Source organism: Emydura macquarii, unplaced genomic scaffold (assembly GCF_026122565.2).
Source record: "Emydura macquarii macquarii isolate MOO-44397 ecotype Brisbane River unplaced genomic scaffold, CSIRO-AGI_Emac_v2 contig_2994, whole genome shotgun sequence".
NCBI classification, from domain to species: Eukaryota; Metazoa; Chordata; order Testudines; family Chelidae; genus Emydura; species Emydura macquarii.
In genome coordinates this window covers 5,159,848-5,182,169 of record NW_027133131.1, presented here as the reverse complement: position 1 = coordinate 5,182,169, position 22,322 = coordinate 5,159,848, and the positions used below count along the sequence as shown (strand labels likewise).

General features: G+C 44.1%; 1 protein-coding gene across 4 annotated transcripts in view; it reads right to left on the bottom strand.

Moving 5' to 3' along the window:
* Positions 1–22,322, bottom strand: part of VDR (vitamin D receptor) — a 99,156-nt gene that overhangs the window by 24,441 nt on the left and 52,393 nt on the right. For all 4 annotated transcript variants that reach the window (XM_067529777.1, XM_067529778.1, XM_067529779.1 and 1 more), the window contains one exon: positions 11,758–11,888. In XM_067529777.1, the coding sequence (XP_067385878.1) occupies positions 11,758–11,888 (131 nt within the window). The remainder of the gene's footprint in view (positions 1–11,757; positions 11,889–22,322) is intronic.

Sequence of the window (22,322 nt, the reverse complement as noted above, 5' to 3'; positions counted from 1 at the left end):
CTGCTCCTCTGCCTTCACTCGAGAGGTTTACCCCCAACAAATGCCCAAGCACTCAAAAGTCAGGCCGCGCCAAAATCATGAGATTTTAAAAAAATAGATTTCGGGTTCTTTATTTGCTTTCTGGTTTTGAACCTTTGGGGTTGGGTTTTCAAGCTTCACTCTGAAGCTGTGAGGGCTAGAATCCTACTTTCTTTTTAAAAGTGAACAGAGATGCTTACATAATCACATGACTCCAGGAGCTAGGGCTTTAAAGAGAAAAAACAGATTGCAAGATTTGTGATGAAACCACCAGAGCTGATGACGCTGATGCTTTGTCTTCGTTGCCAAAAAATAATTTTTTTCACTGCAAGATAACGAATAGTGATAGTTAACCTGCTGGAAAATCTTAGTGGAGACAATACACCTGTCATTTTTACCTAGGCCGCTAAGCGAGGTCAACACTTAATACTCCTCCCATAGTTGACCTCACAATAAAACTACAGGGCCACGTCTCTACCAGGATTTTACCACAAGATAGCTCAGGGGTTCTCAAATTCTGAAAATATTTCAGGTTGTGATGACCATCCTTACTTCTGCGCTGCTGCTGTCGGCGGTGGTGCTGCCTTCAGAACTGGGTGCCTGACCAGTAGCTGCTGCTTTTGTGACCCCTCTTCAATAGTCTTGTGAACCCCCTTTGGGTCGGGACCCCCAGTTTGAGAAACTGGGATAGCTAATATTATTCTGTGGTAAAAAACACTTTTTTTAGCAGTAAAGACAGCTTAAAAGGGAGCTGTAGCAGACCTTCTGTGTGTTTTAACCTTATACTCCCTGCCAGTGCCTTGAGTAGCACGAGAGTGCAAAGCCAGAGTGGCAAGAGCAACTGCAATGCTCCGAGCTAGAGGCACACTTCCATGTCAAGAAGAAATACACTTCCTCTCTGATACAGCTGATCAGAGTGATGCTAGCACTGCATTTGGGGGAGGATTTTCTAGAGACAAATGGGAATTAAGTGCCCAATTCCCATTGATTTTCCTGGGAGTCTTTGAAAATCCAACAATAATTGTAAAAGGGATAAAAGAGCATATGGTGCTTTATAACATGTGGTTCAGGTCGGTCACCAGGACAGAGCCCTAGCAACCTTGTCTAACAAAACTGAAAGCGTCTATTGCTGCCAAACAGCATTTGTTTGATGGCAATGATCGATTTTTTTTTTTATTACGCACTCACCTCTTTGCCAGACTTTTTAACGTCAGTTCCCATCCCAAAGGCCAGACCTTGCACAATTATATTATTCTTTGCTCGCAAAATAAACTGCCTACCACATTCCATATTTTGTTTCCTGACCTTTTTCTGTGTTTAAATGCAGTAGTCATAGCCATTATTCATGGAAACAAAGAAGTACTGGAAATGCTGCCTCTGGTTTATTGTTTTTAGGAACATGGATTATTAGCAATGAAACGCAAAATAGCTCTTTTGATGTCCTTTTTTGGTCTCTGTATTAAATTTAAAAAACCAAGAGAGAACAGAAGGCGCTTGCCATGATTTCTTACACTTTAGTCACAGGAGAGAGAAGCTGATAGATTTATAAGAAAACAAACCCTACTGTTCCAGCATGCCACCTTAGAACATAAGAACGGCTATCCTGCATCAGACCAATTGTCCATCTAGCCCAGTATCCTGTCTTCTGACAGTGGCTAATGGCAGGTGCTTCAGAGGGAATGAATAGAACAGGTAACCACCACCTTCTGGCTAGAACTGCTCTCGCATCAAAAGATTAGTATGGGCAGCAGCCTTTTACTGGGGTGAATCTGGGTTTTGTCCACTGAGGAACACCATGCTACTGAAGCTGCTTTCTACATACACCTCCACCCTACCCAGGAGACACTGCACCTACTTCCAAATAGACTCCAGGCTCCCACCTGCCTTTCTTCACTTAGGACTCCCTTCTTCCCCTCCCCTCCCCTCATATCCTTGCTCCTTAACCTGCCTCCTCCCTGGCCTGCTCACTCACCTTTGCCCTATTGCGCTGGTGAACACCATCCCCACCTCTGCCTTGCTGCTATTCTTAACCTGCCCTGCAACTCTCTGCTCTTAGCCTCCCTCCTCCTCTGTGTGCTGATCAGGGAGATCTCCCATAACTATTTCTGCAATCCACCCCTCCCAGCTGATGCTAATTTTCCACTCCCCCCCCCCTAGAATTCCCAGACCACATTTCAGAAGTGCTGGGGTGGAGACAGTAAATCCCGCCTCACTACAAGCAAGGCAAGCAGCTCCTGCTGGCACGTCAGTGAGGAATCCACTGACCTAGGTCTTCCACACGATTGCTCTTGAGAGCATCAGACTGATGGGAAATGTTCCTCTGCTTTATGAAGGACTAGAAGTTCCACAGAGCTTTTTGGGCTCTTAGAGAGGCTTTTTCTGAAGTAACCATGTGCCCAAATTTAACTGACAACAACTCTGGGGTGCCAGAGCAGTATGGAAAAGGCATGAGACAGAAGCAAGGAGCAGCAGGAGGTGCAGAAAGATGACAATGGATTCCCCTGCTCGTCCCATTAACATAGCTAGCTGTGGGAGCTCACGTTTAAAGGGATACAAACTCTGATTAGCCCACCAGCTCAGGTCTCTCTCTGCTCCCATGGTACTGGAGTTCAGCCTGGCACCATGGAGCCACCTTCATCATGAGAAAACTGTGGCCTTCTGCAGGTGAAACGGAGGGAAAGAGGAAGTAAAAGAAAAGAGGAAGCACTCAGCGTGTCACAGCTAAATACAAGATCGAACAGATAGCTTGGCGTAAGTAGTCAGCACTTATTCTGTCTGTTCGTTCTTGTATTTAGCTGTGACACGCTGAGTACTTTTCCCAGAGCTGAAGAAGAGCTCTGTGTAGCTCAAAAGCTTGTTGCTCACCAAGTTGGTCCAATAAAAGATATTCACCCACCTTGCCCCTCTAAATCTTGGGAATGACGTGGCTACAACTATACAGCATTGCACAGACTAAAGTGAAGAGCCAATGCCTTTTGGCTCACAGACTGCAGAATGGTTCACCCACATAATGTCAAGGGAACAATCATCAACCGATAGTATAAGCTTGTAAAGATACAGGCATGTGTCCACGTAGATATCAGAACTAGCCAGAGTGAGATCAATGGCTCTAAATTAGTAACTGAACTTTAAACAACACACTTACCATTTCCTAATAGATTAAGTTCCAAAGAAGTCCTCGGGTGATGACAAAATTAAAAAGAACACAAAAACAGGAACTCAGAAGAGGATCTCTTGCTGTCACTTAAGTCCTGTGCTGCTAGACCACAAATATAATTTTTACAACCCTGAAGGGCCACCAGTCTCCACCAGCAGCCCCCCACCCTCCAAAATGCAGCCAGACAGAAGGAGTTCAGTGAGAAGGATCTGCTGTCCCTCTGGCTGCAGCAGGGAAACCGTGTGCTCCACCTGAGTCGCTAGGCAGTGACTCCTTTCTGCAGCCAGGGGGATAGGAGATCAGTGCTCCCCTCCCCCTGGCTCCAGCAGGAACCTCAGAGCCTAGGGACCCAGGTGGAGTGCTTTGCCGTGCTCACTGCTACAGCCAAGGGGACGGGATCGCTGATCTCCTGTCCTCTTGGCTGCAGTAAGGAGCCTGCCATCTGGGTACTTAGGCAGTGGCTCCCTTCTGCAGCCAGTGGGAGGGGGGCCCCAGGCCACTCTGAAAGTGGTCCGCAGGCCACAGGTTGGGAACCACTGTGCTAGACTATGCTGGATCTTTCAGGCATGGGTGGAACAATGGATTTTTTTCCTGTATTATAGTAGTGCTCTGAGGCCTCATTGTGCTAGGCTCTGTACTTGCCTCATAAGAAACAGTCCCAGCCCCAAAGAGTTCACATTTTAAATGGTTAAAACAGAAAAAGGGTAAGGGGTAAAACAGAGGCAGAGAGAGGGGATGTGACTTGCCCACAGGTCACAGATTAGTTGCAGTGCTGGTAACAGAACCAGGTCTCCCGGCTCCTACTCCAGTGTCCTGTGTGCTAGGCCACACTGATGTTCAAATGGAACTTCAGCACTTACACATCTGGTACATGGGGTAACAGTGGAGGGCAGTTTTGTTCAAACTGTTTTGCGGCTGCCTATTAAAATCAGTGGTGAAGCAGGGTTGAATATACAGAGCATGCTTAAAATTGTCAAGAATTGCAGACTAACAGTCAGGGCTGCTTTGATTCAGATATTTTACGAGCAAGTGAAGCACAGCTGTGGGAAACTGGAAACCTGGCTGCTTGTCACACTAACATATCCTTAAGTAGAATTCTCAGAGTGTTTACCCTCACTCACCTAGGGAGGCGTTGTGATCTCTTGTCACGCAGAGCTGTGCTAATGGGTGTATGCATCAGTGTGTCAAATATATAAATAAAAGAGTGAGCGTGGATTGAACTAGGCTAGAAACAGACTGAATTAAATTGCAATGTAGAGACACAGGCTTTGTGTGAAAGGCAAAGAAGTTTTTTAGCTCTGAGCTTGCCCTCCCACCCAGAAAGGCTCTTCAGTATTTTTATCTGTTTTCCATAGGGCCTAAAATCCCCATCCCCCCACAGCAGGACTGAGGCCCCATTGGGCTAGACAATTTATTTAAACAAGTGCAAACACCTGTGTGGATGTACTTAATCAATTTAAATCAATGCAACTGTGTGTTCACACTGGTGCTAGGGCTTGTCTACCACAACAGTTGTACTGCTTTAACTATACCAGGATAGTTCAATCAATCAGTCACACTCCCTTTTGCAGATATCATTATATTGGCATAAAAGGTGTCTTCTACCAGTATAGCTATTTATATAGAGGAAGGGAAAGTCAACTATCCCCATAAAAGGCACCTTTACAGAACCATAGAAATGTCGGGCTAGAAAGGACCCCTGCGCGGAAGCAAGCCTGACAGGAGGAAACTGCCTCCACCCTAGAGATTATATTTATATAGTATAGTATAACTATTTTGGTAAAAAAACCTCACACCTTTAACTGTGGATACATCTACACTGGAACTGGAAGGTGTCATATCCAGTTTGAGTAGACATACCCGCACTAGCTAGGACCGAGCTCACTTGCTAAAAATAGAAGTGTAGCTGTTGCAGCACAACAGACTAGCCAGCCCCAGTTCAATTCTGTCCCAGACCCTAGGTACGTACACAGAGAACCTAACCCACTGCATGGCTGCGGCTACACTTTGAGGGTATGTCTCCTCAGGCTGGAAACTGCACCTTCCAGCTCCAATGTAGCTGAAATAGTTACACTTCTGCAGAATGTGTTTTGCCCACCCCTAGCTATTGGAATTAGTTGTGCTATTTAATATGCTCTATGAGCAAACCAACTTTAAGAGTTAAGACTGTAAAAACAGCATTTCATTTACCTATCATAGATTTCAGCACTCTCATCAAAAGCACAGCACCATAAATATACACATTGATTTACGGAACTCAGCAAATATATTTGTGGTTTTTCTGCTGCCTTATCTAACACATTGGAAAACTAGCTCTGAGTATACATAAGGCACCTACAGGAAATAAAAAGCACTTATCACCGCTGTGTAGTCTGGGGAACAATTTCTTTGCTGATCAGAAGAAGTGTATTTTCACTTTGTTCATTCTTTCGGAATGGTGTTTGAAAACTGTCATCTAAATGTTTTAATTCTGTAACATTTACTTGAAAACACCTGGGGTGTAATCCTGCCGCCCCACCCCAAGTCGTCAATATGAGGTCAGACTCTGAATTCAATTGGTCTTTGGATAGTATTTATAGTTCTGAATGTGGTACCAACCACTGGAAGAAGAATTCTCTTTTGTAAGCTACTTTTTTCAATCAAATGAGTTTGGAGCTCACTCAGTGATACAGTTTTGAAAAAGTCCCAAAGAAACCTCAGCAACTTCATTCATTAACTCTCTTCTTGTTATCCCACCTATTTGCAGGAGTTTTATTTCCTTTTTGTCACTGTTGCTTCACCACACACTTGGTAAGTGGGGAGAGAACATACTAATCTACCCTATGCCCCTTCCTCCCCAGTCCAGTCACATCTGTTCATTCACCCATTTCCAACTCTGAGCAACGTCCATCACCATTTACAGCCAGGTCTATACAGCGGCACAGTTATGCCACTGTAGCATAGACACTTCCTAGAACGACTGAAGGGGTTTTTCCATTGGTAGGTAATCTACCTCCCTCAGTAGCAGTACTTAGGTCAACAGAAGATTCTTCCATTGACTAAACCATATCTACAAAGGGGGTTAGATCAGCTAACTTACAGTGCCTGGGGATGTGAATTTTCCTAAGTGTCATAGCTATGCTGACCTAACTTTTAAGTGTAGACCAGGCCTACTTCTTACCCCTCAACCTGTCACTGCAACCTTATCATCTCTACACTCCCTCGCTCATTCTCTCAGCACATTCCTCATGTGCTCTGTCCTTAAGACTCCTCCCTTTAACCCCAGTTGTCCCTCCAATTACTATCCCATCTCCTTCCTCAGCTCCCTGAGCAAAACATCTACACTCCTCGCCTTTACACCACTTCCAGATTATTCTTACCAGACAGGTTAGACAAACACTTGTCAGGAATGGTCTAGATAATTCTTGGTCTTCTCGTAAATGCAAGGGACTGGATTAGATGACCTCACAAGGTCCCTTTCAGTCCTATGATTCTATGATCCCTCCTGGAACACCCTGATCTCCAGCTTCTCCCTCTCTGTGCCTCAGAAGGCATCAAACCCCTCTTCCTATCCAAGTTCAGGGCCTTCTCTACACCTCTTCATGTGGCTACTTTCAACATCTGTTTTTGTAACTCCATACTCTTATACTTCATCACATCTTTCCAACCACTCATTCCTTCAGCCGCTCCTTCCTGCCACTGTCTGTGTCCTTTAAAACTCTGGTCACATTCCATACCCCATCCTTGGGTGACTTCATCTGCTGCCATGAATTCTATATCTCCTATACTGTATTAATACTGTGGACTCATATCTTCCTTCTCTACCCACAACCCTTCCTCTTATGTTCAGTCTTTCATGTTCCAGCTGCTTCCAACAGCTCCACCTGGCTATCCTGCTGCAGACTAAAACCCCGCATGATAAATCTCAAACTCCTCTTTGCATTTGATACTGACCAATACCACTGCCCACCTGGTCACCTCGTCTCAACGCCTCTATTCATCTGCTTACCATGTCCTGCCACTTCATCTACATCAATAAAATCCCTCTCTTCCTCTTTACATGGGAGGAGCTCAGTGTCAACATCTGCAAGGCCATCGTTTTCCTCCTTCAAAACTTTCCTTTGCAGTGATGCCTACACCAAAACATGGCAATGGTTAGGCAGCTGGTGTGCTGAGACCATTGCCTATCATACTAACTAATATTGCTGTCTCATGTCTTAGACTCTAAGTTTCTCAAGGACTGTCTTTTTGTTAACTGTTTGTGCAGCACCTAGCACAAAGGTGACCTGGTCCGTGACTGGGCCTCCTATGTGCTACCACAATACAAAGAAAATAACTGATCTCCACCAGGAAGAACCTGTCTGTCACCTGAGCTGTTACAGCCTCCTTCTCTAGCTGCTCAGATCTCATCTCCCAAGTCCAGAGCTGTCAAAATGCTGCTGCTAAGGTAGTTTTTGTGTGTGTGTGTTTGTTTTTTGCTGCTTAGGTCATACCACAAATCCTCTCAAAGGCTTCCGCTCCTTCACCTTCCTAATTGATTTCAAGCTCCTAGACTTCATCCTCACGAGTGTGATAACAAACATTCACAAAGCCAGATTCTCATCTCAAATCTGCAGTGTTGCACTGTTTGGGCTGCAAATGGATCTGGGGAATGTACCTTTGTTAAAAAATAAACAGTGCAGCAGCCCTCGCAATAACTAATCAGAACTCTCATTGGCCTGGGGAGCAAGGACTAACTATACAAAGTCCCGAATTAATGAGCTGTCGCTAAAGTACAGGTTACCATCTCTCCCCCCTTTCATAGAAGCTCTTTCCCCTTCTCTGTCTCCCTCCACCTCCTCACTCTCATCTCATCTCCCAGTGTTTTCCCTTCTCTCACTCCCTTAAATCACTTGTCTACTTTGGACTAAAATCAAATTGGTTTCACTCTGCTGCTTTTTGCAGGAACAATGGTAGGGATGTCCCAGAGAGAGGAAGCAGCTGTGGGAAGACAACTCCTTGCACTCTTGCAGGAGTTTTAAACCTCATTCGACCTAAAAATAAATTGAAGCACACTTTGTTCCCATTCATTTAACTAGCAGCAAAGTCCACACTCAGGGTCTATTTTCAGTTACTCTGGGTTAGGTTTCATTAATAAAGTATGGATTTCACTAAATGGATCATTTACAAGTTAACTACTACACAGTACACAGTTTTGCTCAGGCCAGAAAACATCCCCGTTTTGCTGCTACTGAAATTTCCCGCTGTCCTTGCCAAATTCATGAACTTAGTATAAGTGGGTACAATTCACTGGATTTCAGTGGAGTTGCATTTGCTTATGCCATTAGCTCACATCCAGTTTGCTTTTTACACTCACATATTCCAAAGCAATTTTTTGCCTTCAAAAGAAGCACAGCAACACTTGCTCCCTCAAAAGCAGTTTGTGTAATGATTACAAGATAATGTCAGTTGAAAACAACATTGTTCTAGGAGAACGGTCTCCTGCCACTGAAGAAATGCCCAGGAGAATCCAAGCCATCCCTTTTTAAAGCAGAAGGCTTGTGAAAATTCTCCATTTCAAATCACTACTTCTGAAATATCCCAAAAAACTCCAGTTTTATTCCTGTGTCCGATAACTACTAAAGCAGCAAAATGCCAAGAAACATTTTCAAAATTGCCTTAGTGCCACTGATTTTCTGTGTTGCTCTCGGTCTATTACTATGTAGCTGTATTGGTTATTTGCTCCATCCAGGGAACAAGCGTGTTTAAACAGTGCGCTATTCCAAACTATTTTACATGGTATCTTACATTGTCCACTGCACCCCCAAAGTGCTTACACAGAGTCCAAAACAAAACGTTAAATAGCAGATGGAGAGCAGTCTATTAACTCTGTTCTAACATGCACATGAGCTGTAGCCAATACTCCCCAATGGCCCAGCTAAATCAGGTTTAAAGCATCATCACGCTCAATCGAGAGATTGTGCGGGCAGGAGCTGGTTTAGAGTAAGAACTTTGCAGTAAAGACATAACCTGTGCTTGAATACAGATAAATTGTAAACAGGCTGCAAAAATAATCTGTAGTCTCAGTTGTTATCCAGGGTAAACAGGGCCTTTGTTTCTCTTTCCATTGGACCCTGCCCATTAACTTTAAAACTAGTTTTACTGGAGTCTGCCTATTTGTCACAAACATGGAAATTCTTCCACATGCACGGAAGATACTTGTATCTTCCAGAGGATTGCAGTAAATGCTGGTTTGCTTAAGGTGAGGTTCTTCAGCTACACTCAGTTACATAATGAAGCTGTTTGTTCTCTATTTAGGAGAGAACCTTGAACACAAAGAGGAGTATTACTGAAATTTTCCAAAGTGGTTGCAGTTTTTTAAATCAATCAATTATCACGTGGCACAATGTCTCTTGTGCCCAGGCAACTGATTTTCCCTAAGGGACAGGCACTCTCTTTCAGAGAAAATGGGGAGGCTGGCTGGAAGAGAACAAGAACTCTCCCCGAACAAAATCACATGAGATACACAGGGCCATATGCTCCCCCGCCACTTTCACAAATGAATCCAAGCCACCTCCCAGCTGAGACAGCTCAAGAGGCAACTGATGCCTCCATGGTACGCAGGCTCCACTCCCTCTTGGGAGAGGGAGGAAAATTCTCTATAGATGGGAAGAAGGAGAGACTAGGGAAGTCAGCAGCTCTCAAAGAGATTCTCCCCACTCCAAACCCATGGGGGAGAAGCCAAGTCTGATTCTCCCTTGAATCATATCATGTGACATTTATACCTGTGCAAACTGGGTGCAACACAAACATTTTGATAACTAATACCTTACACCCACTTTACACAGGTATAATGGACACAGAAGGTACAAGGCAGCCGAGGATCAGGTGCGGGGTCTTTGGGTAGTTGCACAGGTTCAACCTACACGCCATAACAAATCCAGACTCTGGAGGCAGGGGAGCAGCATGGCTCCTGCAGGAAGTTTGTGAAGCTTCCTAACGAAGGTGGACCATTTTGGCTTGGACACTGTGAGAAAGTAAATCTTGACTTCCATCCGTAAGGAAGTGAAAGGAATGTGTATGAAGAAAATTATTGCACAAGTTTTATTTTTAAGAGTTACTTTTCTACCATTAAAGGTATGAACTCAGAAAAATCAATATTTTGACAATGTTAGTGTGTTTGAACTAAGTTGAACTTTACTTTTCCAAGTTATTCCCCATCCGTCTCCTCCATGCACAGTACAGTGCTACCAAGGAGAATCAATGTCACAAAACAGAACTCTGCTGAAATTAATACCAACAAGAGATGCCATTAAGGAAAAACAAGGAAATTCGACACCAAAAAACTATAGTAAGAGATGCATGAAGCCAAAATTATGTGGAAGATGCTTGAACTCCTAAATGGAAGTATAGCATGAATATTTAAAGGGCCAGGCAAGAGAGAGACTTGACTGGGAAGCTGAAAACTTGGATTTAGAAAGTAAATATCTACAGATGTTAGATGAATACAAGACACTTGGAGTTTGTCTAGGTTAGGGAAATTGCACCCAGCATATTACAACGGTATGACTACTGGGGTAGGTTGATCCAGTGCAGTGTGTCTTCATTAAGGATTTCCATAGGTGTAACTCCATCAGTGTAAGGTGTATGATTCCCTAATTTGACAAGCCTTGATTGGGGAACAACTTGTGTCTCAATTTTGGCCTACTGCAAAAATTCTCCTTTAAATCATGGTGAATGTTGAAAAACAATTCAGGATTGTAGACCTTATTACCCATGAATTACTGTGGTCTAGTTACATCCCAAATTAAAAATTAAGATGGCAAGTGATGCTTGAAATGATCCATGTATTACTCAGACTTTTAACTTATTTGTCTATCCCACGGCAGTGTCTAGGGATTCGAGGCACCTCCATTTTTGGTTGCTCAACTGAAGATATTAAAGAACGTAAAGGGGCCTGATTTTCAGAGGGCAGGAGCTGTCAGGGCCCAGGATGTGGGCATCCATGCCCAATAGTTAGAGCAGGTGTTAGTGGTCAGAAATCAGAGCCAAGGGTCAGAACTGGAGTCAGAGGCCACAGCCAAGGATCAGAAGTCAGAAACCAGAGCCAAGGGTTAGGACTGGTTTATCTGGAGTGAGGAAGGCTGGGAACAAAGCAAGACTAGGGATGGGAACAAACAGGCCCTAGGCGAATGGCTTGAGCAGCTGTTGAACTGCTGCTGGGCTTAAGAGCTGGCCTACTGACACTTCCAACCAGTGAAGTGGCGTAGCCAATCAGGGCGCCTACTACTGTCTGTCTGTGCTTGTTAGATTGCCTGAAGACCGGCTCTGCTGCAAACCCGGATTCCTGACAAGAGCTCAGGACTCTCTCAAAACAGGCCCCTTTCAAAGGTGTCTCTGGTTGGGCACCCAAGAAAACAAAAAGCCAGAGAATTACTAGTCACTTCTGAAGGTTTAGGCCAAAAATTTTAGGCTAGAATTTGGAAAGGGACCTGAAAGAGTCAAGTCCATGGGAGCTGGCCAGCTGACTTCCTCAAAACCCCAGCCTTAAACTATGGCAAACGTACATACATTAAGCACACAAGCAACCTATTCCACATGAGACTGTGCACTTGCTTACTCACATTCTTTCATCATGCCGATGTCTACACAACGCTTCAGCCGGCAGGCTTGGCAATGCCGCCGGTTATCTTTGGTAATTTTGCAGTCGCTGTTGAATGGACAGGTGAACATAGCTTTTCTTTTCATGCTCCTCCTGAAAATAAAACACACAAATATTATGGTGTTTTGGCTTGTTTACCACTAAGGAAACATTGGAGCTGCATGTGGAGACGGTTTCAAAACATTGTATGGGCCATGTGCACTCAAACCCAGCTCTCCATTGAATGGGCTGTCGGATAAGGGTTGTAATAAGCGTGTGCCAGAAAAGTCCTCTAAGCTGCTACTGTTCGGTTTCTGCAGCCTCTGCATTTTAAAATACTTTCTTTTTTAACTTTGAAAGACAGTCACAACTTGCACGTCTCTATGGTTATCTAAAAGGTTTAAAAATTTAAGCTGCACAGAAAAACAGGGCTTCCTGTCAACAAATAAAACATGTAACTATAAACAGGAAAATATTAGCCACAGTTTAAATTTCCCAGTTTCAGACATTTTGAAATTGGAAAAAGGAGAGTGGGAAGGATTTACAGAGAAATGCAGAACTGACCCACAAACAGAAGCAGCAAAGGAAACCAAACCAAATTAGAGCATAGGTCAACTTGTAGCCAGCGAAGGCCTTTCAAAGGAGAGTATGTTATTAAATATTTACCAGCCTTAAAAGTCTCCTGGTTGGAGGCTTGGTTAACTGGTTGGAGTGCATGACAGAAATCCCACTGCAGGATGTGGGAGAAATATATGTTGTCAGGACATACAGAGTTACAGGTCCCACCAAAAGTATAACTTGCCCTCCTTGACTAGTCAGTATTGTTATTTCTTTGGGCCAGGGACTAACTTTTTGTTCTGTGTTTGTATGGTGCCTAGCACAGTATGGTCCCAGGCGATGAGTAGAGCTCCAAGCCACTACCACAATAGAAATAAATATTGTATGGGGTGTGCTCTTTAGTGACCAGTTAGCAGAAGCATAGTGGTGCTTCTGTATTAAGTTTGGTTTCTGTCATGGGCAGATTGGCCAGCTGGCAGTTTTGGCAAATAGCAGAGGGGCCAGTGCACTCAAGGGCTGGCGGACTGCTTTCATCAGGCCCTCCAGCTGGTCCTGGTCGAGCAGGTAGCCACTCCCCCCTCCCAGCCCCACCAGTGTCGTCCCCCCCCCCCACCATGTGGGCCTAGTGGCGCCTTGGCTGGAGCGCAACAGCCGCTCTGCTCCCCCTCCTGGCCCCGCCCTTCTCCCAATCCTAAATCCCACCATGCATGGGCCCAGCAGCAGCGCCCCCTGGCGGGAGCGTGGCAACTGCTCTCTCTTCCCAGACTCTTGGCTCCGCTACATCACATGGGCCCAGCAGGGCCCTAGCAAGAGCGTGGCGGCCGCTTTGCTCCCTCTCCTGGCTTCACCCCTTCCGCCCGTCCCTCTCCCTTCATGTGGGCCCTGCAGCCCTGGCCCGTGTGCTTTAAATGCCAGGGCTGATTTTTAGTTCCAGTCCTCATTGGTTTCTGTATTGCATGTACAACGGGGATCCTTTGTCTTTGTTCTGGATGAAGAATGCAGTGTAATTACAGCCTGGCTGTGAGCACAGATTGAATTTTCTGAGGGAAGTTACACAGTTGGAGATAGACACACATACAAAAATGCATCTTCTAGAAAGGAGGGGAAGTGTGATGAAGCAGCAGAGATTGGAGCAAGAACATCTACAAGCAGAAATCCAAATAGCAAAGCTACTGGGAGGGATGGCAGCCCGGGCCCGCACATCTACATTGCAATTTTATAGCCCTGCAGACTGAGCCAGCTGAAGCAGGCCAGGCGCAGGCGTTTTATTGCAGTGTAGACATACCACTCCCATTCAGTTAGAGAGAGATCTCAGGTTACCCATTGGACCTGCAACAAGTTAAAAGTACTGAGAGGCAGCATGATTTGTTGGTTAGGGGACTAGGAGTCGGGTCTGGATGTTATTCCTGGCTCTGCCATCGACCCTCGTGGTAACCTTGGACTCACTTCCCTACTCGGTGCCTGGCTGTTTCTCTTCCCAGTCTTTGCCTTGTCTATTTAGATTGCAAGTGCTTCAAGATGGGCTCTTCCTGTATTTATGTACAAGGCCCAGCACAATGGCATCCCACACTTAGTTGAAACCCCAAAGCAATACAGTAATACAAATACATAGTAGCCCAAAGTTTGCTTTCTTCTTAATTAAAAAAGTTCTCAATGAATCGCCTCCCCCTGACTTTTCATCACCACTCTTTCTCTCTATGAATTCATGCAATGGTTCAGCAGGATATATCAGGACACAAGTAAATAAGAGGCTCTGAGGTGAGGACTTCTCAAAGCAATTATTTTCTTGCTACAAAGCTTTAAATTGTGTTTCCAGCTGGATCTTGCAGTCCTTATCTACCTGTGTCAATGGGGCTACTCAAAAGGAAAGGCTGAAAAATAGGGCCCTGTAAAATCATATTATAAAGACATTAAATTCAATATGTCTACAGTTCATTTAAGCAAAAAGGGAAAACAATGTTATCTGGGATGCTATAAACCTAAATTTGGTACCTGAATGAGATTAGATGGGCCAAAAAATCTTCATTCAGCTCTGGAGCTGCTTTTACTGTATTTCCTAAATACAGCTGGGGCAGCATGGCCTGGGAGTCAGGAGATTTGAGTTCTATTCCCAGGTCTGCTGCATGACTATGGACAAGTCACCTGGCCTTATTACCAACTCTCTTGATGCTATTACAAGTCTTGCGATATTTCATGAGTTGCTAGGAGGCAAGTGATAATGTGAGAACCTCTGGTTGTCATTAAAAAAAGTTTCTAATGCTTGTGTTTGTGGAGAAAAATTTTTAAAATGTCCCCCAAGTGCAGCCTATAGGCTCAAACAAACAAACAAAAAAAAACCCCCACAAAACCAAACAAACACAGAAAGCAAATAAAGAGGATGCAACCTTTTTATAAAAAAAAAAGGCCTCATGGTTAAAGGTCTTATTTTGATGGACTCAGCTCATGACTTTGAAGAGTTGGGTTAGCAAATCTGCTCTCTCCCCCGGTGCCTCTGTTTCCCCTCCCACACTTTGTCTCGTCTATTGTAAGTTTTTTGGGGGGCAGGGACTTCATCTGCCCACTGCTCAGCACAACAGTGTACTTATCTTGGCTGGGGTCTCTAGGCACTATGGTAATAAAAATCAATAGCATAGAGTGCTTGGATTCTGGATCACGTGAAAACTAATGCAAATCATTGTATACCTCCACGCAGAGTAGCAGTGGAAAATAAAATGGTTTAAGAGGCTTATTGCTCAGAGCATAGGTCCTTGCTTCCTTATTACAAAAGAAAAAAATTACAGAGTCAGGGCAGTGAGGGCAGACATCCCACCCACAGGCACACAACAAGAGCACAGGCTGTCCGGCTCTGTCCAACCTCAGTGTATTTTTATAAAATGTACAGAACTAGCCATTTCAAGGTTCACTTAAAGCTATGTCCCAGGCACCCTGCCGAAAATTTAAAATAACCAAATCCCTTCCTGCACTAATCTTGTCTGTCTGCAAGCATAAACAGGTTCTGTATTCAACTAAAAGCAAAAGTGCATGCCAATGCATGCTGCACAGAGGTTTTTGGGAGCCTGGGCAAAATCTGAAAATGAGGCCCTCAACTCTTCCAAAAAATTACCACTCAAGGGAGGTGGGGGAAGAGTTGGAGAGTGAGATCGCCCCACACTCACCCCACAACAGCAGCTCTTGTCCCATGGGGCTGGGGCCAGCTTCCCACTCCAGAAGTTACCAGTTGACACCTGGGATTGCTGCACCACTCAGGTCTGACTCAGCTAGCTGTTCCTCCATCATGACAGAGGGGCCACCAGACCAAATCTGAGTGGTGCTGTGACCCTTTGTACCAGGTTGCAATGTCTCTCGGTTTAGGGGCTCTGGGCGAACTGTCCCCCACCTCTGGGCAGCCCTGGTGCATGCTTCCAATGTTGAGATGATTGCCTCAGCCAAGCAGGTGAAAATTGGCTTTGCTATCAGTGAGAAATGGAAAATATTTCTTTTCATGGTGCCCGTAATCAACTACCTGCTGGATGCCAGAGTTAAGAGGCTCACACGGTGCAGAAGTTCTGGACAGATCCATATGGCTTCAGGAGGAAGCAATTAAATCTGTATGCAACTAAATTTGAAAATGAATTTGTGTGGTAGTTTTCAATATGCTTTATTGGAAACCCACCAGCGAGTGGCTAGTGCACTGAAAATTAGGCCCACAATTTAAGACAAGTTTGAAAAGCCTGTGTTGCTTCAAACCCAGGCTAGAGTGCCTGATTCTACTGGATACTCCAACTGGCACTTACGTGGATGGGTGCTTAGACTGTAAGCTCTTTGGGGCAGGAACTATCTTTTTGGGGTGCATTTGTACAGTGCCTAGCTCAGTGGGGTCCTGTTCCATGACTGGAACTCCTCTAAGGTGCTTCCACAATACAAGTGAGTAATATTAAAGTTGCCTGAGCACAGGCAAATGAGGAAGTTAGAACATTACATTAGGGCTCTTTTTGATTGGTGTTTGTACAAACACACAGCAGAACGGGGTCCTGGTCCATGGCTGAGGCTCCTAGGTGTTATGAAAATACAAATAAGTTTAGCGTGTATGCTTAAAGTTACTTTAGCTTGGGGATTGCTCTTTGGCTATTTGTACCAGGATGTGTCCTGGGCAGAACACAAAGGTGAAGAGAAGATGTTAAAACAGGATTCAGATTTTATTTTTTGCTGCCAAATAGATTTTTGGCAGCCTCATTATTAGAAACCAAACTTTTAATTCATTAAAATAAAAGGAGCAAGTATTGGGCAGTACCAACAAGTGATGGCCTGCTCTAGGAGGAGGCTGAGACAGGGGGTATTGGGAATTTGCCATCATCAGACATGCCAGTTATTTATATTTTGCTCTGGTTGAGTCTTTTACTGAAAGTTAAAAAAGAGTGACTTTCAAACAAACTTTCAGTTTCACTATCTCTCTGAATTTTAATTAGCATAATGACCTTTAATGACAAACTAAACCCCCCACATCTAGCACATTCGTGAAACCTGTGAAATGCTCAAATTCCTGAAAGTTACCTTTGTCATATCAAAAATCATTGTGTACCAACTGGGGTATTTTGTTAGTCATAATCTATCCCCTAGAATTGGGGACTATCTATGTTAGACCAGTGAGTCATTCCAGTCCTCAGACTATGGTAAAGCTTCCTACTCCTCTCGTGTTAGGCTGTAGAGATCATCTCTGTGCTGCTTATCTAGATATTTATACTCATTAAATGCCTAGCACAATGGAGTCCTCATCCATGAATGGAGCTCCAAAGACAACTGCAATTTTAAATGACTAGTCTGTATTTTAAAATCATCCACCTCCACTCAATCCCAGCTAGCCCCAAAGTTTCCAGGTGCTACAAAATTCATGTTTAACCCTAAAATTTCTAGTCAGTACACTCATTCTGGTTGCCCAGTCTGATCCACAATGGGCTTGATTTTCAGAACCAAGCACCCCCTCCTCTAGTGAAAGTCCATGGCAACTGTGGGGAATTGGAATCGCTCAAAGAGTTAGGCCCAAGGTTTCTCAAGTTTGGATACCCAACATTTGAAAGCACCCAAAGAAAGTGCACTGGTTGGAACATGTATATCTAAATGGGACTCCCCAGTCCAAACCCCCCTGCCTTCTACCTATAGCTCCAGTTATCTTCTGTCCTCCCAAGCTTCCCTGAATGACTGAAGACTCTTAAGGTATGCAGTGAACATCACCAAATCCTGGCTCTGGTGAATCAAAGATTTCCAGGGTCAAGGACCCCACCCAGGGAAGATCCCACTGCCAGCCCCCTCTTTAAACCGTTTTGTGGTGTTAGCTTGCATGCCTCACGAGCACAACTGCAGCAATAGCATCGTGCCATTTGATGGGCCACTTGCAAGGGCCTAAATAGTTTAGGTCTTTACAGGTTTGAACCAAGCACCTTAACCGTCACCTGGAAATCAGCTGGGAAGTGCTGCAGATTACTGCATAAGAGACCTTTCCACATGCAAAGTAGAAAGAACTACTCCTTGGTGTGGCAATCAGAAGTTTTAATTAAAAAGTGTTATAACCTGCAATTATAGTTGTCCTTGCATGTTTCAGCATTGCTAAACAAACCTTCAAACACCTTTCACTGCTAAGCACAAAAGGAAGTCACATCTATATGAAGACAGATCACTGAAATTAGGGGGAGGGAAAGGCAGGCCTGGCAATAGGCAGGAAATCCCACTGACAGCCTGGCACCAGCTAAGAGAATGAACAATGAGAAATGGAAGCGCTTGGGGTCAGCTCCACAGCTAGCTCTCTGCAGTTGAGTCACTTAGCCCAGTCTTTAGCAGCCTATGCCTAGACAGGAGGGAAACTGAAATCACTGTTTAGATTTCTTTTCATTTCCTAGCTAAAGAGTATTTTGTTTAAAAAAGAACTGCCATATGGATATTGGGAAACAAAAATTAACTGACCATTCCAGGAGACAAAATATGAGGACAAAACCAGGTGGGGTTAACTGGTCCCCCATGAGGTCCCTGGGACATAGAAAGCACTCACGAGAGCTACAGTCCCTACTGATTAGGCAGACGGAGCAGGATTCTGTTCTAGCCAAGAACAATAACTCTGATTTTAGTGGTGTGGGCGTGACTACCACATAGCTAAGAGAATGAGCATGTTTGTCTCCAGGCAAATACATGAGCAGCAGACACATGCCAAGGTTAAACAGTTCCCAGGGATTTGCCCTTTGATGACACCCACTGAGAGGCTGGTATTGGCAGAGCTGAAGTTCTCTGGTAACCCTTTTGTCTGTACTCATATGTCTGTTTGCAGAAGTGGAATAACTGCCGCAATTTCCATCCTGCACTGTTGCTTCAGATTCCAGAGATTGGGTTACAAATGCAACAGACAACTGCACCCTGCCCAGAAATGCATTTATCAGGGACCCAAACAACATTCCTACCAGGCAGTATTAGGACCAGCTTGTTCAGCCAGACCTTTGAATTGAGATAGAAAGAGGAAAAAGTCCGGAGGGGTAATTTGTGCCTGGTTTCTTGTTTCTATATCCTGGTTTTGTCTGCAGCCGTCTGGTTACATTCATTACAAAAACTAAGACTTTATGCAGGTGTTTCCCATGCACAGACAACTTGCCTGGGTGAAATCCTCTGGTCTATGTTATGCAGAAGATGAAACTAAATGATCATTATGGTATCTTCTGGCTTTGAAACGCATGAACCTACTTTACTGTTATATTTTAGCATGCGTAGACCAAAGTACTATTTTTTTCATAGTAATCATTCATATAGCACCACAGTTTATACAAGACCCTTTACAATAGCAGACATGCCAACTCTCATGAATTAATTGTGAGAGACCTGATTGCTAAGTAAAATTATTAAGCCTGACTCATGATGTCATGATAGAACTGTCAAATGTCAGGAATTTTTTTTTTTCAGCTGCGTCTGAAACAAAATAAATCCTGACATTTGAGAGGTCTGTCCTGAGATCATGAGTTAGGCTTAATAATTTTACTTAGAAATCACTGTCAGCCCCAGGTGGCTGGGGCGCCCACTGACAGCAGGAGCCCCTCCTGGCAGGGACCCCACAGGGAGGGGCTCCCGCTGTCAGCCAGATGTGGGACCTGGGAGCATTAAAAAATGCCTCATGATTTTTAAGCTAACCTCATGATTTTTGGATGTGTGGGGGGGTTTGACTAGTGGTTTTCCAAGGGTGAGGGTTGGCAACATTGTATTGGGTAGTGTGCCAAAGAGTTAAAAGACTGCTTGTTACACAGAAGTTACAATACATAGGTGGGAGCCATGGGTGGGGAGAGAATAGGAAGACGAAGGGTTGTCTGTGTAGATGGAATCCTTTAAGAACAAATGGGCCTTTTTAGAAGTTTTATAAGGAGAGGATAAAACACTTGGTTAGCATTACTGCAGAGCATACAGCAACGTGTAAACCTGAGCTAAACAACAACATTCTTTGGTCATTTCAAAAAATTTGCAAAGTTATGGAATTTTTTTTTTTATTGTGAAAAATTTCCACCAGCTCTAGTATAAATAAAGGTCCAAAGTCAGGAATGGGTGAGGGAGGGGAAGTGAGCCATCAGCTTAGCTACAGCATGGGACACAGCATGGGGTATAAACATGGGTGGACAGCATTGGACAGAACCTTGAGGGGAGGAAAAGGAGTATGAATTTGATATGGAAGGGGAGAAGCAGCAAATTACACTGTTTGGCAGGTGGGAGAAAGTTAGAAAGACAGGGCGGAAGGAAAGTGATCTTGGCAACTATCTTTTGGAAAGGTGGGAGGAGGAGAGGACAGATGCAGGAAAGGAGATTAAAAATTCACTGGGGTAAGTGATGAGGTAGAAGGTGCAGACCAATCTAGGGCCAGAAGGATGGAGGAAAGAATGGATTTTAGAGTGAGGGGACAAAACTATAAGATTTCACAAGAATGTGAAAAAAGGAAAAGCACAAGCCATGGAGATGCCAAACTGACGAACTTGGATGACTGGTGATATTGTCAACAGTAAGGGATAGGAAAACAAAGGAAAGTGTTCGATGGAGATTAGAGATGAATTCTGCACTCTGTTACACTAGTGTCAGTCCAGAATAACTCCACTGACTTCAGTGAAGTCACTCCAGATTTATTTTGTGTAAGACAAATTAAGTTCAGTTTAAGAGACACTGAGCAAACAGACAATGCTAAACAAAAGGCCGGCTGATGCCTATCAATGTCACTAGTAAACTGAACAATTGTAGACTTAAGACACCAAAATGGCCAAAGGTTATCTAGTGTCTGTTAGCCTATAGTACTAAGTAAACATTTCACTACCTCTGTATGGACTAGTACAGTGCCTCATAAATGTGTAGGAATTAAAAAAGTCGTGCCAGGCCCTGCTGGTTTCAAACTTTCATATCTTGAGAACTATGGTGCAGATGCATCTCAAACTTGCCTAGAGTTTTAGGATTTACAGATGCACCGACAAAGCCAGCTTTGAAGTCAGCAAAACAGTTTAGAAGAACATGTGCCCTTCACTAGGTTCTCTCGCAGGTGCAGTGCATCCTTCTAAGTGCACATCAAGGCTTGACACTGCAAATTGCTCAGAAAGGAAGTGCATTGGCACCAGAGACAAAGCAATCAGGTGAGGAGGTCTGGCTGTAGAATGAGCTTCTGAAGAAGACTGGATTAATTCAGAGGCCAGCCACCTTCAGGAAAAGTTGCAAAGCCTTTTTGATAAAATGTTGTTACCATAGCCAGAATGACATTCACAGTGGTTGTCACTGCCACTGCCCTCTGTGATACTGTCCAGAATGTAAGTGATCATTTATATCAAGATTGCAAAATTACAATGAATCTTACAAGATATGCTATGTCAGGTACCATTGGAAAAGTTATAATTTGCTATGTATCAATTTTGTATTCTCAGTTCTAAATATGTCTGGTGTATTTGTATTTCAAACTTGTGCTGTGTTTCTGGATGACATCCCCAGACAGGATGGCAGTAGCACTATGCCTGCTTAATGGCCCATCAAGGGAACTCAAATGTACAATGAATCCAGTGAAAGAACCCAAGGGTTACACCTTATGAGTCACCAGAACATGTAAACATACCTATGGACAACACACACTGAGGGTTTTCCATGCCATGTGGCTGTGTTTGAGACAAAGGAAGTACAAGCCTCATGGCAGAAACTAAAATGCAACTGTACCATCTCCATCTTGTCTTCATTCCTGATTTCTACTTTTGGATCAACTCATCTACAATTGACACTATGAAACAAAGACAATCCACTAAGACTGTCTGCGGTGGTGTTCTGAATACCAGGTAAGTATGCCGCTGATGTGGATATTGTGGCCTATGCACCAATTCCATAGCCTTAATGCTTCTGAACATAAGGAGCTGGATCTTGCCCCTTCTTACTGATTGATATTGAACATACATACCATGTCTGTCATGATTTTTACAGTTTTTCTCACTATGAGAGGAAGGAAACGCCAACAGGTGTTGCGGACGGCACGTAACTCCAGCAAGTTTATATACAATTTGCTTTCCTGTATTGACCATTTTCCTTGAACAGTGTGTTCTTGAAGGTACACTCCCCATCCAATTAGTGATGTGTCCGTAGTGATCATGATGGAGAGTGTTTCCCTTATAAACAGAATCCCTGTTAGAAGGTTGTTGGGCTGTGTCCACCATTTTAATGATTGCTTGATCTTTTTTGGCATTCCACATTTTTGTCTGATTGCCTGTGTGGTTTGTAAACTGTTGTGAGCCACATTTGGAGGGCTCGCATGTGCAATCGTGCACGTTGTACTACAAATGTGGTTGCTGCCATATACCCCAGCATTTGGAGGCATGTGCATATGTTCAGGGTCAGGCTGTTTCCAGGATCACAATGGTGTTGAATCTGGTTTTTGGTAGGAACGCCCTGGCAGTGAGAGAATCCAAGTGCACGCCTATAAACTCTAGTTGTTGCATAGGCTGTAGGGTAGATTTCTTGTAGTTGATCATCAGCCCTAGC